At 35.9% G+C, this 13,470-nt stretch overlaps 1 protein-coding gene across 5 annotated transcripts in view; it reads right to left on the bottom strand.

The window, feature by feature from the left end:
- EPRS1 (glutamyl-prolyl-tRNA synthetase 1) overlaps positions 1-13,470 on the bottom strand; it is a 66,758-nt gene that overhangs the window by 12,834 nt on the left and 40,454 nt on the right. For all 5 annotated transcript variants that reach the window (XM_049701249.1, XM_004271024.3, XM_049701233.1 and 2 more), the window contains 7 exons: positions 6,731-6,964; positions 5,420-5,682; positions 3,470-3,521; positions 2,778-2,987; positions 2,318-2,390; positions 927-1,006; positions 571-672 (listed from right to left, as the gene is read on the bottom strand). In XM_049701249.1, the coding sequence (XP_049557206.1) occupies positions 571-672; positions 927-1,006; positions 2,318-2,390; positions 2,778-2,987; positions 3,470-3,521; positions 5,420-5,682; positions 6,731-6,964 (1,014 nt within the window). The remainder of the gene's footprint in view (positions 1-570; positions 673-926; positions 1,007-2,317; positions 2,391-2,777; positions 2,988-3,469; positions 3,522-5,419; positions 5,683-6,730; positions 6,965-13,470) is intronic.

Raw genomic sequence — 13,470 nt, 5'->3', positions numbered from 1 at the left:
GGTGGGAAAAGCACTTCAAACAATAAAAATCTTTTTTTATGGCAAGGTCAAAGCAGCCAGTGTGAATTTATTAAAATATTCAACAAAGCAGTATGCAAAATAAGTGGAATAATTTTTTAAAATATAAATAACTTTAGAATATAAGAGAAAATAAATGTTTATGAAAGATACACAGTAACCAGGGTAAAAATCTCCTGAAGAATCATTAATTTCACCCATGGGATTATAATTTCTTCTACACATTGAAGTCCAAAACTATTTTCATCTGAAAATTTAAAACGGCACACTTTCTAATAAAATTTCAGTAAGCAGTTTCTTAAGTCCACGTACATTTGAATTAACTTGTTTTTTCTTTCAACAGATACATAAATTTTAAGGAACAAAATAATTTATACCAGGAAATTATCTTTTAATGTCATTTTGAGATCAGACCAAATTTCAACTTAATTATTTACTGAATGATTACTATGTAAATAGATAGCACTGCATTATTTACAGCTGCAGGGGGGAAAAAAGCACAGCCTGGACAAAGAATTAGAACATAATTAATATGGAAGACAACTGTTATACCTCTTCTGCTGCCTCTTCAAATGTAGCAAATGCACTGTGCCCCTCCTGCCAAAGGAATTCACGAGTACGTAGGAAAGGCTGAGGATGCTTGAACTCCCAACGCTGGAAGAGGCAAGAACACAATTTAATCTTTAGAGAGAGCTTTTCAATTTTTGGTAACAACTTTATATGGTAAGTAATCAGAAATCATAATTGTGATCCAAAATACTTCAAAAATGCTTCCATACTCCCAATCCTTTGAATATAAAAACAAGAAAAAAAAATGTGTGTGTCTGTGTGTGTCTGTGTGTGTGTGTGTGTGTGTTTAAATGAATAAGAAGAATAATGAAAGAATGTAAGAAGGGGTGTGCACCTACCACCACATTGCACCACTGATTGAGCCTGATGGGCAGGTCTCTGTGGGACTGCACCCATTTCGCGTATGCAGGATACATTACTGAAAAGACACAGGAAAATACAGGCAGTTAGTCACTAAAGGTTTTATTCCCCTTTGAAGGCTGGTTAATGTTAAACAGGAAACATAATAGGAATTAAAATGCTGTGCTTGTTCAGGTAAGTGAACGGTATTGTATTCCATCAAACGAATTAGTCAAGGGAATAAGTTCACCTAAAACTGACCATATTTTATTTTCTTCACAATGAGATTTACATTTAATTTTATAGCTTTTCGGCTGTTTTACTTCTAAAAACACTAAGTGAACATCTTATAGTATATACTGTGTTCTATGTTACGTTCTTTCCTTTCATTATCCTGTTCAATCCTCACATTCAACCCATGAAATGGATATCATAATCTCAACGTGGAAGCTGAGCTTAGAGAAGTTAAATCACTTGCTGAATCCAGCACAGTTACCCATTAGAAATAGAATTTAGGTTAAATCTATCTGATGCATCTACCCAGGGTCTGAAACCTCTTGCCATCAACTGCTAATTTAAGTGAAGGTGCCTTTCTTATCATAGCCCATTCAGGATTATCTATAATTAGTAAAACAAAATATAACTTTGCCAATTTGGTATGTGAAAAAAAGCTGGTATCATAATTTTAATAATACATCATTATATACTATTATACAAGAGTATCGCTAAAAGTATCAAATAAAAAGCAAACAATCCTTAACTCTAAAGATAGATAATCCCTTTGGAGACAGTGACAAGCCCAAAGACTCAAAATTTCCAAGTGGTACTCCCATTTATTATGTGCAATTTTAGGAAAATCATTTAACCCTTCAGAGATCTTTTTTTTAACCTGCAAAATGGAAATAACAATAGCTGTCCCTACTTTCCTAACTACACTACTGTTAGAATAATACAAGGTGTAAATGAAATCACTTAGTAACCTATAAAAACCCTATATAAATGCAAATGTAATATTAAAATGACTAATTTGAAGAAAATAAGGCAGTAAACATTAGTGTTTGCAATTTTATAATCAATTCCAAGAATAAAAACTATTCTAAGAATAAAACTTCTTGGAAAGCTCTGAAAAATTAGAGCATGAAATTAAAAATGATTTAAAAGTGCTTTAAAAAAAATCTTTATCCTAATGATAAACAGCTCCACAATGAATATTGTACAGAGAATAAAATTCTATGCCACTTAAGTCTGCATTTATCTTCATCAACATTCATTAAACTTGATATCATCAATAAGCATTAAAATATCACAAAATAAAAGGTGAGACTCAACTCTAGAAGCTGTCTCTAATGTTCAATGAGCTTTTCTCCTGTGTTCCAAGGCCCATCCTCACCTGTTTCACTGGTAGGACGAACAGCAATTGGTTCTGCCAACTCTGTTTTGCCAGATCTTGTCACCCAAGCAACCTAGTAAGATGAAATCATTTTTCATACATTTTTTAAACAGCACTTTAGAGGAAGAGCACAGTTATAGTCAAAACTCTATTTCAAGTTTTGCTATATCAATTAAGGCAAGTTAAAGTAACTGCTTCTGTTCACTGTGAGAAAAGGTAGATACTTACTGTCTTTATAATGTTTACTGAAAAGTAAAAGCCAGTTAATTAGTGAATGTAACAAAAAGAATCATGACTTGCCCTGATGAAAGAAATCTAATTTTTTTTAAATAGCTTTACATTTCTCTAAGTTGGCTGCAGTAACTTGCCTTTTAAATTACTATTCAAGTATGAACTGAAAATATACTTCTGAGTTCATGACAGAAAACTGCAAAAAAATAAATAAAGCAGGCTAACTTACCTCAGGGGCAAAGTCAGCAACATGAGTCTTCTCTTTCTCTAATGCACCTTGAGACACAAACATGGGGAAATAGCAGTTTTCAACACCAAGTTTCTTGATCTCAGCATCAAAAAAGTCCTTGATGGATTCCCAAATGGAATATGCCCAGGGACGAAGGATATAGCAGCCACTTACATCATAGTATTCAATCATTTCTGACTTTGTGATGACCTTTTTAAAAGAAAAATATAGTCTATGAAGCCTAAATTGAACCAAAATTATAGTATAAGTGCCAAGAGTATGATAGCCAAGCTTCAAGTCTGGAGGCTTCCCCTGTTGGTGCATCCTCTTAATGTGCGTGTAAAATGGATCATTCTAGACTGAGAAACACCAGGGCTCTAAATTCTTAAGACGACTTGAATTCTAACCTTGCTTCTGCTGTTTTACTATTTTGTGACTTAGGACTAATCCCTTTACCTCACCAAAAAAACAAAACAAAACAAAATAAGAAATCAAATAATGACTATCTCATAGGGCTACTTCTCAATTCAATACTTTCTGTGACATTGCTTTGAAAACTGACATGTTACATGACTATGCTATGTATTTTAAAGGCAATATGCATTATTACTTTGTGTCTGGATTTTAGAATCTAAATATAAAGCAGCCTTTGAGAAATTTAAAACATAAAAATCAACAGAACCCATACTCACTTGAGAATACCAATCTGCAAGATTTTCTTCTTTTTTTGCCTCAAGACCCAACCTGCAGATATAAAAAATACAAATCTCTTCATCCAGCAATTGCTTTGTGGCTGAATGGAAATAAACCTCTAAACCTCAAAAGAGCTTGGTTTTCCTTCAGTCTGAGTTATTTCTATATTTACATCTCTTCTATATTCATTCCCATGATGTTTTTAACCTAGAAAACAGTTCAATCATCTCTTAAAAGATCGTGTGATGCTATCCACCAAAAGCTAGGAAAACTAATAAGCGTAACAAAAGCTATGACTTTAATGCAGACATTCCTTTTACAAAGTTCTTTATAAGGAAATGTATTTGTAGCAAAGACAGAGCCTATTCACATAGTGTTCTCACTAAAAAATAAAAAGAATCTTTTGCCAGTTTCAATCCAGATAAAAATATAGTTAGTAAGATCAGTGTCTCATTGAAAGTAATATGTAAAAAGTAGTAAAGACAATGGCTATATGTATACATGTGTCAATACATAAGCGTGTATATATATATCCTTACATGTAAGTTTTTTTCTATAAGTTTTTCCTTTAACCACAGTAAATAAAAGTTGCAGAGACAGATGCTTCCAAAATAAATTAGATCTGCAATAAAAAACTATTCTAGAGATATGGGAACATATGTATATGTATAACTGATTCACTTTGTTATAAAGCAGAAACTAACACACCATTGTAAAGCAATTATACCCCAATAAAGATGTTAAAAAAAAAGTTTGAAGTCATTAATGATGGCGATTGTGCAATAAACTCTAAGAAATAAAAAAAAAAAACTATTCTAGACAATAATCTTTTTAATGAAACACCAACCATTATTCAGGAAACTGTGGTCTTATGATCCACATAGAAAAATCTACCCGTTAGTTATGTTTTATAAAAGGTACATCTTTTTAGAGTTTACAAACAAGGCTTTATTGGCTTAAAATCTTAATGTATTTATGTTTGAATTCTCTGTTGTTTCACTTTGATACATCCCAACAAAATGCCTACATGAAATCTGGCCGTTTCACAAGCAGTCAGAAGGTAAAAAATGCGAAGTTCTATTCTCACTTCTACTATTCTATGATGCTGATCACCCAGTCAATGGGCAAGAAAATAACTGTTGTATTCTCTTGTTTGAGGAGACACTGCGTGTATACTGTGAGTGATGAGAGGCAGAATTTGAAATTCAGCTAAACAAATCTAACACCAAAGTATCTCTAAATAGTAGCTGCTAACAACAGCCTAACTTAGGTTCAGCTTAGAGTGAACCTCACATAAAGTTCACTCTAATTTTGGGATGTGGATAATGGGGGAATCATATTGTTCATATGGATTAGAAGATATTGAAACACCATCTATTCCACAGTGCTGTCTTTAAACCAGCTTTGTTTTATATTTAACCAATTTTAAAAGCCTATTGAGAACAAAGTTCTCGTTTAGTCCCCACAAAAGATTTTCATTTGAAAAATCTGCTAAAGTGCAAAACAACGTGTACAGCTAACAATTGTGTTACAAGGGAGAAAGAAGAGGAAAAAAAATATATATATATATATACACACACACATACATATTTGTTTTTACTTGTGTAAGCAAATGAAAATCTCTCAGTGCATAGGGAAGAAACTAGTAACAGTGGTTACCAATTCATTATGGTGGTAGGAGGAACTGGGAAGATGGGAAAGAAGCATAGGAGTGAGACTGCACTGAACTCTTTATATTCTAAGATTATTGAACCAAGCAAATGAATGTGTTACCTATTTAAATAAACAGAAAATGAACAAAAACTATCTGCTAACATTATACCTTTAGCATTCTCCAATTTAATGTGATAGTCAAACTACCCAAAATTTGTTTTTTTAAAAAAATAATTAAAAGTTCACGTCATCCAAAACTTTGCTTCACTTCCAATGAAGTTTCCACGTTTTATTACCTGGTCTGCTTCTTAGGCCCTTGTCCTTCCCCTGGTCCACTTGATGACAGCCCACTTCCTTGGTTTTTAGAAGAGTCTTTCTTTTGGCCATCGTTTTGTTTCTGAGTTTTATTCTGCTTTTCAGATTTATTTTCTTTTTCTTTCTTTTTCTTATCTTTTTCCTCAGCCCCATTGGCAGAGACAGGCTTATAATCTACTCCCGTCAGAGACTTGTACTGTGCCTTCAGCTGAAGGAGTTCTTGTACAGCTGTATCTACTTGATCCTTTAATAAAAGAGGAAACAGAGAAGAGAGCATTTAATTCAAATCACTATTTAAGCATCAATGTCCAACGCTTTATAAGCAGATTTGAAAACACAAAGGCAGAGGGTATGGGGTAGGGGTGGAGAATGTTAAATACACACTCCTGAAAATGAATAAAAGAGCATGAGAAACAGAACTGGAAAATACTGATTAAAAAACTGTACTATAACTGCACTGTTCAAAGAATAGCCACTGGCCACATGTGGCTGATTAAATTTAAATTAAAGTAAATAAAACTTAAAATTCAGTTCCTCAGTCACAGAGCCGCATTTCAAGGGCTCAACAGTCCTTGCGGCTAGTAACTACTGTACTGGACAGAACTGTTAGAGAACATTTCCATCATCTCAGAAAGTCCTATTAGAAAGCACTAGAATATAATATGTATTCTACTGTAATTTAAGTTGAGTCATTAAATTATATAAGTTGAACATTGCAGAGTTATAAAAAATGACAGTAATCAAGTTTCTATATTATTGGTTAAACTTCAAAACCTATAACGACTTACTGTTTTCCACTCACCTGAATCGGTACCAACATATCCTCCTCCTATAAAGATAACACAACTAGCGCACACTATACTAGAGCTCAAGATAAAACTTGCCATTTGAGACTGACGGAGCTTTAGGAGAATGAGTCAAACAAAGAGGAGGGCCTACAATATGCCAGGCACTGATATGGTCTAGGTCCCTATTCTCAAGGATCTTACAGACGAGAGAGAAACAGACAACTTAACAATTAAACTAGCTGTTAAACGATTTAAGTGTTATGTCAGAGAAAGGCAGTGTCACATGAGAATGACCAGGCCACTCTAGCTGGGATGGGGGATGGGGGATGGGGGATGGGGGTTAGGATCAACAAACGCTTCTCTAAAAGGCAAGATGAAAGAGTTGAGAACCGACATCATGAGTAGAAGTTAGCCAGATCTGACCGGGACACTAAGGGTTCCAGGCAAAGAAAACGGCCTGTAGTGTAAGAAACAAAAACACACAAACGTTAATACCACACTAACCTTAGAAGCTTTTTCAGCTTTAAGTTTTCGAACTACTTCTCCTTGAGTAGCTACTTTGTCAAAAAGTGATTTGGCTTCTGGTGTTTCTGGACCACGAGGCTCAGAGCTTCTGGATGGACTTGAATCTGAACTTTGTGATGATGGGGGCTGACCAGGAACGTACTCCTTCCCAGTTTTTTCTTTATACTGAGCTTTCAGGGACAGTAAACATTCTACAGCTTCATTTACTTTAGCCTGAGATAAAAGAGAAAAATAAAAAAGTATTTAACGCTTTCTGAAATTTCTGAAAATTTCAATGATTATTAAAAATCATTAACTACCACCAAAATATTCCTGTAAATAATCATCATGGAGAAACCCAAGCACAAAGGAGCTAAATCATCATCCTAAAAGAGCAAATGAAAGCTAAAGAAAAGTTCAAAATATAAAGATCATAAATCTATATACAAATCATAAAAGTAAACATAAATGCCCATACACATACATAAAGTGTAAATGACTTTACACTTTACATATGTAAACAGACAAATTATAGAACACCCCAGCAAACTGTCCGTTTCCAAGCCCTGGGACGGTAAACAGTGGAGCCAGAATTTACAAAATCAGAATTTGCCTGTATGAATCCTTATTTTCTTCAGCCTATTAAACAGACACTAAATACAGCACTGGAAAAAAAAAACCCACAGTATGGACTCAACTAAAGAATAGCTACATCACTCTTAAAAATTTACAGTGAAATGAGAAGGTATGTTGAGGTTTTAATTAGACATTCAGCTATATATATCAGCCTCTGATACTTCAACAGAATTATGATGAAAAAGAATGAAATACTCAGCCCAACTGAGACACTTGTGACTTCAGCAGAGGAGGACAGGCAAAGGGCCCACGCTGGACACCTTACCTGAATGGTGATACCATCTAACCACAAACTACACTATATACTATATACTATACCACTGGAAAGTCAAGGCATCAATCAAAACAGAGAAAAAGTGCCTCCCAATTACCTTATCCAAGTTTTATGGCTACATTCTAACAGTGCTCCAAATAGCTAAGAGGAACCCAACACAAGCAGAAAGAATACTAAAATGGGGGTCAAAGGAACACAGGAAGAACCGGTATACCTTCAAAGAATTTGCATGTACAAAATAGCAAATGACATTTCCTTGTCTAATGCTTTATGATACAGCTTTGCTGCCTGTTAGCGTCTACCACACTAGGCATCACAGAGGAAGTAAAGGTAAGAGGAGAAATTGCAAAGAGAAATGAGTAGGTTGTCTGATTTGTACTCCTGACCTGTCTCTTGTTTATATTCTGTCTTTAGAACTGAATGTTTCCAGAACAAAATCCTAAGAAAAAGAACATAGTCAATCAGACACACAAGAATCAAGAAACTTCCATCAGCTAAAAGAAGGAAAATGGCATCCAATAGTTAAGGGACTTTCCTGTAACCATTTCTACAAAAAGAGGCCTATTTGAAAGAAGTTCCATTTTATACTATAAGCAGGTATTGACTAGAGTTTGAAGTCAGATGGCACACATTTCACAAAGGAAAAACCCTTGTGTGGCAAGATTACAAATTGAAATATTATAAAGGAGAAAATATGGACAAACCACTTCATTACTGAATGAAATATTCTAAAAGTGGAGTAAAATTATATATGTCTATATCCTCTCCAACTAAATTATTATTAAATTTTTCAGGCTATTTTTCGAAACAGTGAAATCATACTATTTGCTATGCAGTCTTATCTGATGATTTAGAAGGTACCTAAAGATTCTTGAAAGAATTATCAATATAAAATATAATTACTATCACTTTATGGCCTATTTACTCTGTGCCAGATACTATGCTAAGTGCTTTACATAGACCATCTTATTCAATTCTCAAAACAACCCTGATCCATTTTATAGAAGAAAGAAGAAAAGCTTAGAAAGATTAAGTACCTTATCCAAAGTTATACAGTAAGTGGTAGAGTGAGAATTTTAATCTACGGTTTATTCTAGAGTCTTTCATCTTGAACACAATAGTATGCACCGCATTACAGAAGGTATGAGACAATGATCTAAATTTCAACGTTCATTTTAATCCTACTAACTAACATGCCATGAACACTGCTTTTTCAAAAGAGGTCTTTGATTCTCACTTGAATACGTCTCATAGAATGAGAAAAAAATAATTTCTTTTAATATTCTAGTTTTCTGGATCAAAAGACATTTACAAAGAGAAATTGGATAGTACTACTCAGTAGTACAAGATTACACAACAGCAGAATGTTAAAAAACACTTGTTAATAGATCTTAAGTCTTTAATGGACAAAGGCTGTTTTAAACTCACCTAACATGTGCCAACACAGACAAGAAAAAAGTTTTCAATAAGTAATTGTTGATGTGGATGAATGAGAATGGAAACAGCCTACAAAAAGACTTCAGTAAAGGTTTAAGATGGGAATTTGAGGAAGTAAAAATGACGTTGAAAGAATGATTTAAAACATGACTGAAAATGTAGAAAATGGATGAGAACACACCTGGTTGGAATGCATGAAAAGTACACAAACTGTTTTTGCAGCAGCCACTAGATGGAAACACTTCCCCATGGGGAAAGGTGGCAACTTTAATAAAAAGAAAAACCTAGAACTTAACCAATTCAAAATAGTAAGAACAGAACCTTTCAAAATGGCCTCAGCACCTCAACAATCAGTGAGAAAAGCTTTAAAAAATACTTCTTTCAAACTGCATTTTTTTCCCAACTCTATTCACAGTCACCCACCTTTGCTCCTCACTAACACAGCTGAGGGAATTACACCTCCACACATTAATGACGACTCCCCAGAGCAAAGATTCTCACTTCGCTGGGGGTGGGGGGGGGGCGGGGGCGGAGGTTGGTGGTGAATGGTAATCAGAAGAGGGAGTCTTTCAAATGTGGGAGAGGGAGTGTGAAGCTTGTATCATATTAAAAAGTCTGCTTGGGGGCTTCCCTGGTGGCGCAGTGGTTGAGAGTCCGCCTGCCAATGCAGGGGATGCGGGTTCGTGCCCCGGTCCGGGAAGATCCCACGTGCCGCAGAGCGGCTGGGCCCGTGAGCCACGGCTGCTGAGCTTGCGCGTCCGGAGCCTGTGCTCCGCAGCGGGAGAGGCCACAGCAGTTAGAGGCCTGTGTACCGCCAAAAAAAAAAAAAAAGTCTGCTTGGAGATTTAGCAAACTTAAAGTTTGAAGGTTTTCAAAGAAACGCATTTTTTTCTCTAAATCAATGGATCAGAAATCTATGTTTAGCTTAAGCCTGTAAGAAACAGCCGGTTTAGTGAACCTGGATCCCAGGAACCAATACAGCACAGGAAAGGGCCCAGACTCCTCAGTCAACCTGGATTAGAACACCTGTTTTGCCATTTCTCACCTGGTTCACTTACCTACATCACAATGTATCTGCTACTTTTCTGACACAAATAAATCAATACAAACTCCTCTGATTTTCCTAGAAGATCCTTCAGCTGAAGTAAGTCTTGTGAAATGTCTTGTTTCACAAGATGGTTGGATTTATACTTGCTTAGAGCAAATTTAAGTTTGCATTAAGTACCACATACAAATATAGCAGAAACCCACTAACACAAATTCCAAACAAGAAGCTCAAAACCATCAAGGGAAAGACGGGTTTGTTTCTTCTCATTTTCTCCACCTACGACATTTATTTTTTGGCCTGAGAATTCTTAAGGCTATTTGGGGTGGGTGTGAGGAGTAGTGGTTTTCCAGAACAGCCTGTTTAATGGACAAAGGGATATAACAATGTGTTTCCTTTCTTGATAACCTGTGATTTGGGTTTTAAAACCAAAAACATTGGTGTAAAATACAAAGAGCAAAGGTTGGTGAAACATTTAAGATGAATTCCTGGGGGCATGAAATGCAAGGTGCTGTGAATTAAAATGCTGCAGGCGCAGAAGTAAAAGGTGACCAGCACCCCCTCGACACAGACGAGGTTTGACAAGACGAAACAATTGTGGATTATTATTTTGATTCAACATAGTCATCATCTGATTTTGCTGCCATTCATTACTTCAATTTTTAAAATCTTTAACTATAAAGGTTCTGAAAAGTCTTTCCACTAAGGGAAAGACTTTTCAATAATAAAGGGCCCAGGCCAGACAGTAAATATATTAGGCTTTGCAAGTCTGTTGCAACTACTCAGCTCTGGAATTACAGGGCTAAAACGGCCATGGACAATATGTAAACTAGTAAGTGTGGTTGTGTTCCAGTAACATTTTACTTACGGAACACAGGTGCAGGCCACAGTTTGCCAAGCCCTGTCCTGGAGTCTGAAGTGTCATAGTATTCCATAAAACCTTTGATTTACCGTTTTCTGACTCCCATTTCAAGAAATACTATAAATTCATGTTCAAAACACTTCACTCAAAAAAAAAAAACAACACTCAAATTTCAAATCAGAGGAATCTGTTCAAAATCAAAACTTTATTTTTTAGAACTGTAACTTTAAAACTTTCAAAGTTAATACTTAAAATGTGAAAAGTGGCCTTAACTATTAAAGTAACTCAGCGGTAAGAGTTATTAAATAGTTGGTGTGTTCTTGGATTTCCACCTCACACTTTGCTTGATCCCCACTTTAATGCAACAATCTACTGGGCAGGAGGAAAAGGAAAGGGGAGCAGAAGGTGGACTTGAAGGGGCACTGAGGGTGAACGTGAAGGTTTTTATTCTTTGCCCACATTATGCTTATATTCTGCCTTCATGCTTAAAAGTTCGTGCACGGAATCACCGATCTGATCCTGAAAAAGAAAAGGGGGTGGGGGGGAACGAATAGAGGAAGAAAAGTCTCGTTGAAACCTGTAACTATAAAACCTCAGCCGACCACTTTCCTTACTTTAGTGGTAGTAACATGACGTAGGAAATGGAATGATAAAGCGGCTTAGAGAAATTATTAATGTTAAAACAAGCACAGACTTGCTTAATAAATAACAAACTAGTAAAACCATGACTCTCTGGTGCTTAGAATGTCTCTAACTGGAAATAACTTGGGACTGAGTCAAAATTGGAATCCACGCTTTGCAAACTTCAGGAAGTTACTTTTACATTCATATTCACTTCAGATAGTAGTTTCTCATTGGCTACTAAAACCAAATAAAAAAAGGAGTATTATTTGAATATTATTGTATGTGGTGTTGTGAGGATTAAATGCAAAAATAGTAATGTATAGTGAACAGTGCCAGATATAGTCTACATAACACTTCCATTCAGAGTAACTGTGTTGGTTCTCTAGGAAAAAAGAGCAATTTACTACTGTTGGCATTTAGAGAAAGAAAAAAAATATATATATATAAGTAATATTTTGAAACACAAATATGGTACATTGTAGGCTTTCAATAAATGTAGGTTAAACTACACTGAGTCAGATTCATTTCAGTACCACATTTATCATTATCAAAAAGCACCTAGTGAAAGTACCTGCCCAATTTACATAGAAATTTAGAGTTTTTTACCCACAGGCTGATTTTCTTAACTTCAGCAGTGCTATTTTATGAATGTAATCCATTAACCCAACAGGATGGGAAATAAGAGTTGGCTGTTGCTCTGAGTATAATGGTTGCCGTTGTTACTACCCCACACATAAGTAGCTGACCAAGAATCAGCACAGAATATCACATACTCTACTCAGAATGAAGGAATTTAAAGAGCAAAGCCCTTCCCCTCAAATTATATCTAGAAAAGGGTCCATAGTTAGTGTATGACATATACAGAGAGTACAAAATGCTCCTAACCTCACCACAGGATAGGAAATATCAAGGGTTTATATGCCGAACCCATACACCTGCCAGCCTTTATTCCTTGAAGCAAAGCTGTTTTAGAGCATCACAGCTATGCAGGACTTCAACAGGCTCGTTAAAGAGAAAAGAGAAGAGATTTCTCACACTTCACAATGAAGAGACAGAAAAATAATAACTTCTGGAGCAAAACCCAAGATCTCCCCAAAGTGTTTGCTCTCCTCAGCAGAGGTCAAATGTCCATGAATGAAAGTATCTTAGGGGACAGGGTCAGATGCAGAAAAACTTGTTAATGAGGTGAGGAATTTACAACCTCAAGTTACTTAATCACTCTCCAACCAAAGCCCAGGATGTTGACCAGACCACAGATCCCCAGGAACATTTTAGAACAGATCTCCTCCAGTCACATAGGTCAAGCCCAGTGGTTCATCACACCTCTCTGTGTTCATGCCACAGTCCAGATTCTACAGTTTTTGGTAGCTTATCCAGTTACAGCACTGCTAGTTTGATCATGTTTTAGAACTATGCTACTATTTGAGTAGAACCACATGTCTTGATTATTAAACTTGATTCTTCTCTATCCCAGATGCCATTCCTTTTGCCTCTTATTTAGAACAAGCAATCCTGTTCCACACTCAGTGCTACCACCCACTTGGCCAAATGTTTTGCCTAAATATATCGTTAAAACGAGAATGAAATTTATACTTCAGTCAAAATGTGGTATCACTTGAGGGCTCCCCTACAAAAAATCTGAAATAGTCACTGGTCAGAAACCTCTTGACAACTCATTATTCCCTGAATATCCCTTGACCTTTTGCTGGTGCATCTTCTACACCCAGTCCCAGGCTGGCGGCATCAGCACCGCCTGAACAACTCTTTACAAATGCACACTCTCTGCACGCTCTGGACTTACTGAAGCAGACACTCAAGAGGTAGGGCCCAGCGGCCTGTGTTTTAGCCAGCTCTCTGGTAAT

Source organism: Orcinus orca, chromosome 1 (genome assembly GCF_937001465.1).
Source record: "Orcinus orca chromosome 1, mOrcOrc1.1, whole genome shotgun sequence".
Classification (NCBI taxonomy): domain Eukaryota; kingdom Metazoa; phylum Chordata; class Mammalia; order Artiodactyla; family Delphinidae; genus Orcinus; species Orcinus orca.
The sequence above is the reverse complement of the archived record's forward strand: the minus strand, read 5'-3'. Positions and strand labels throughout refer to the sequence as shown.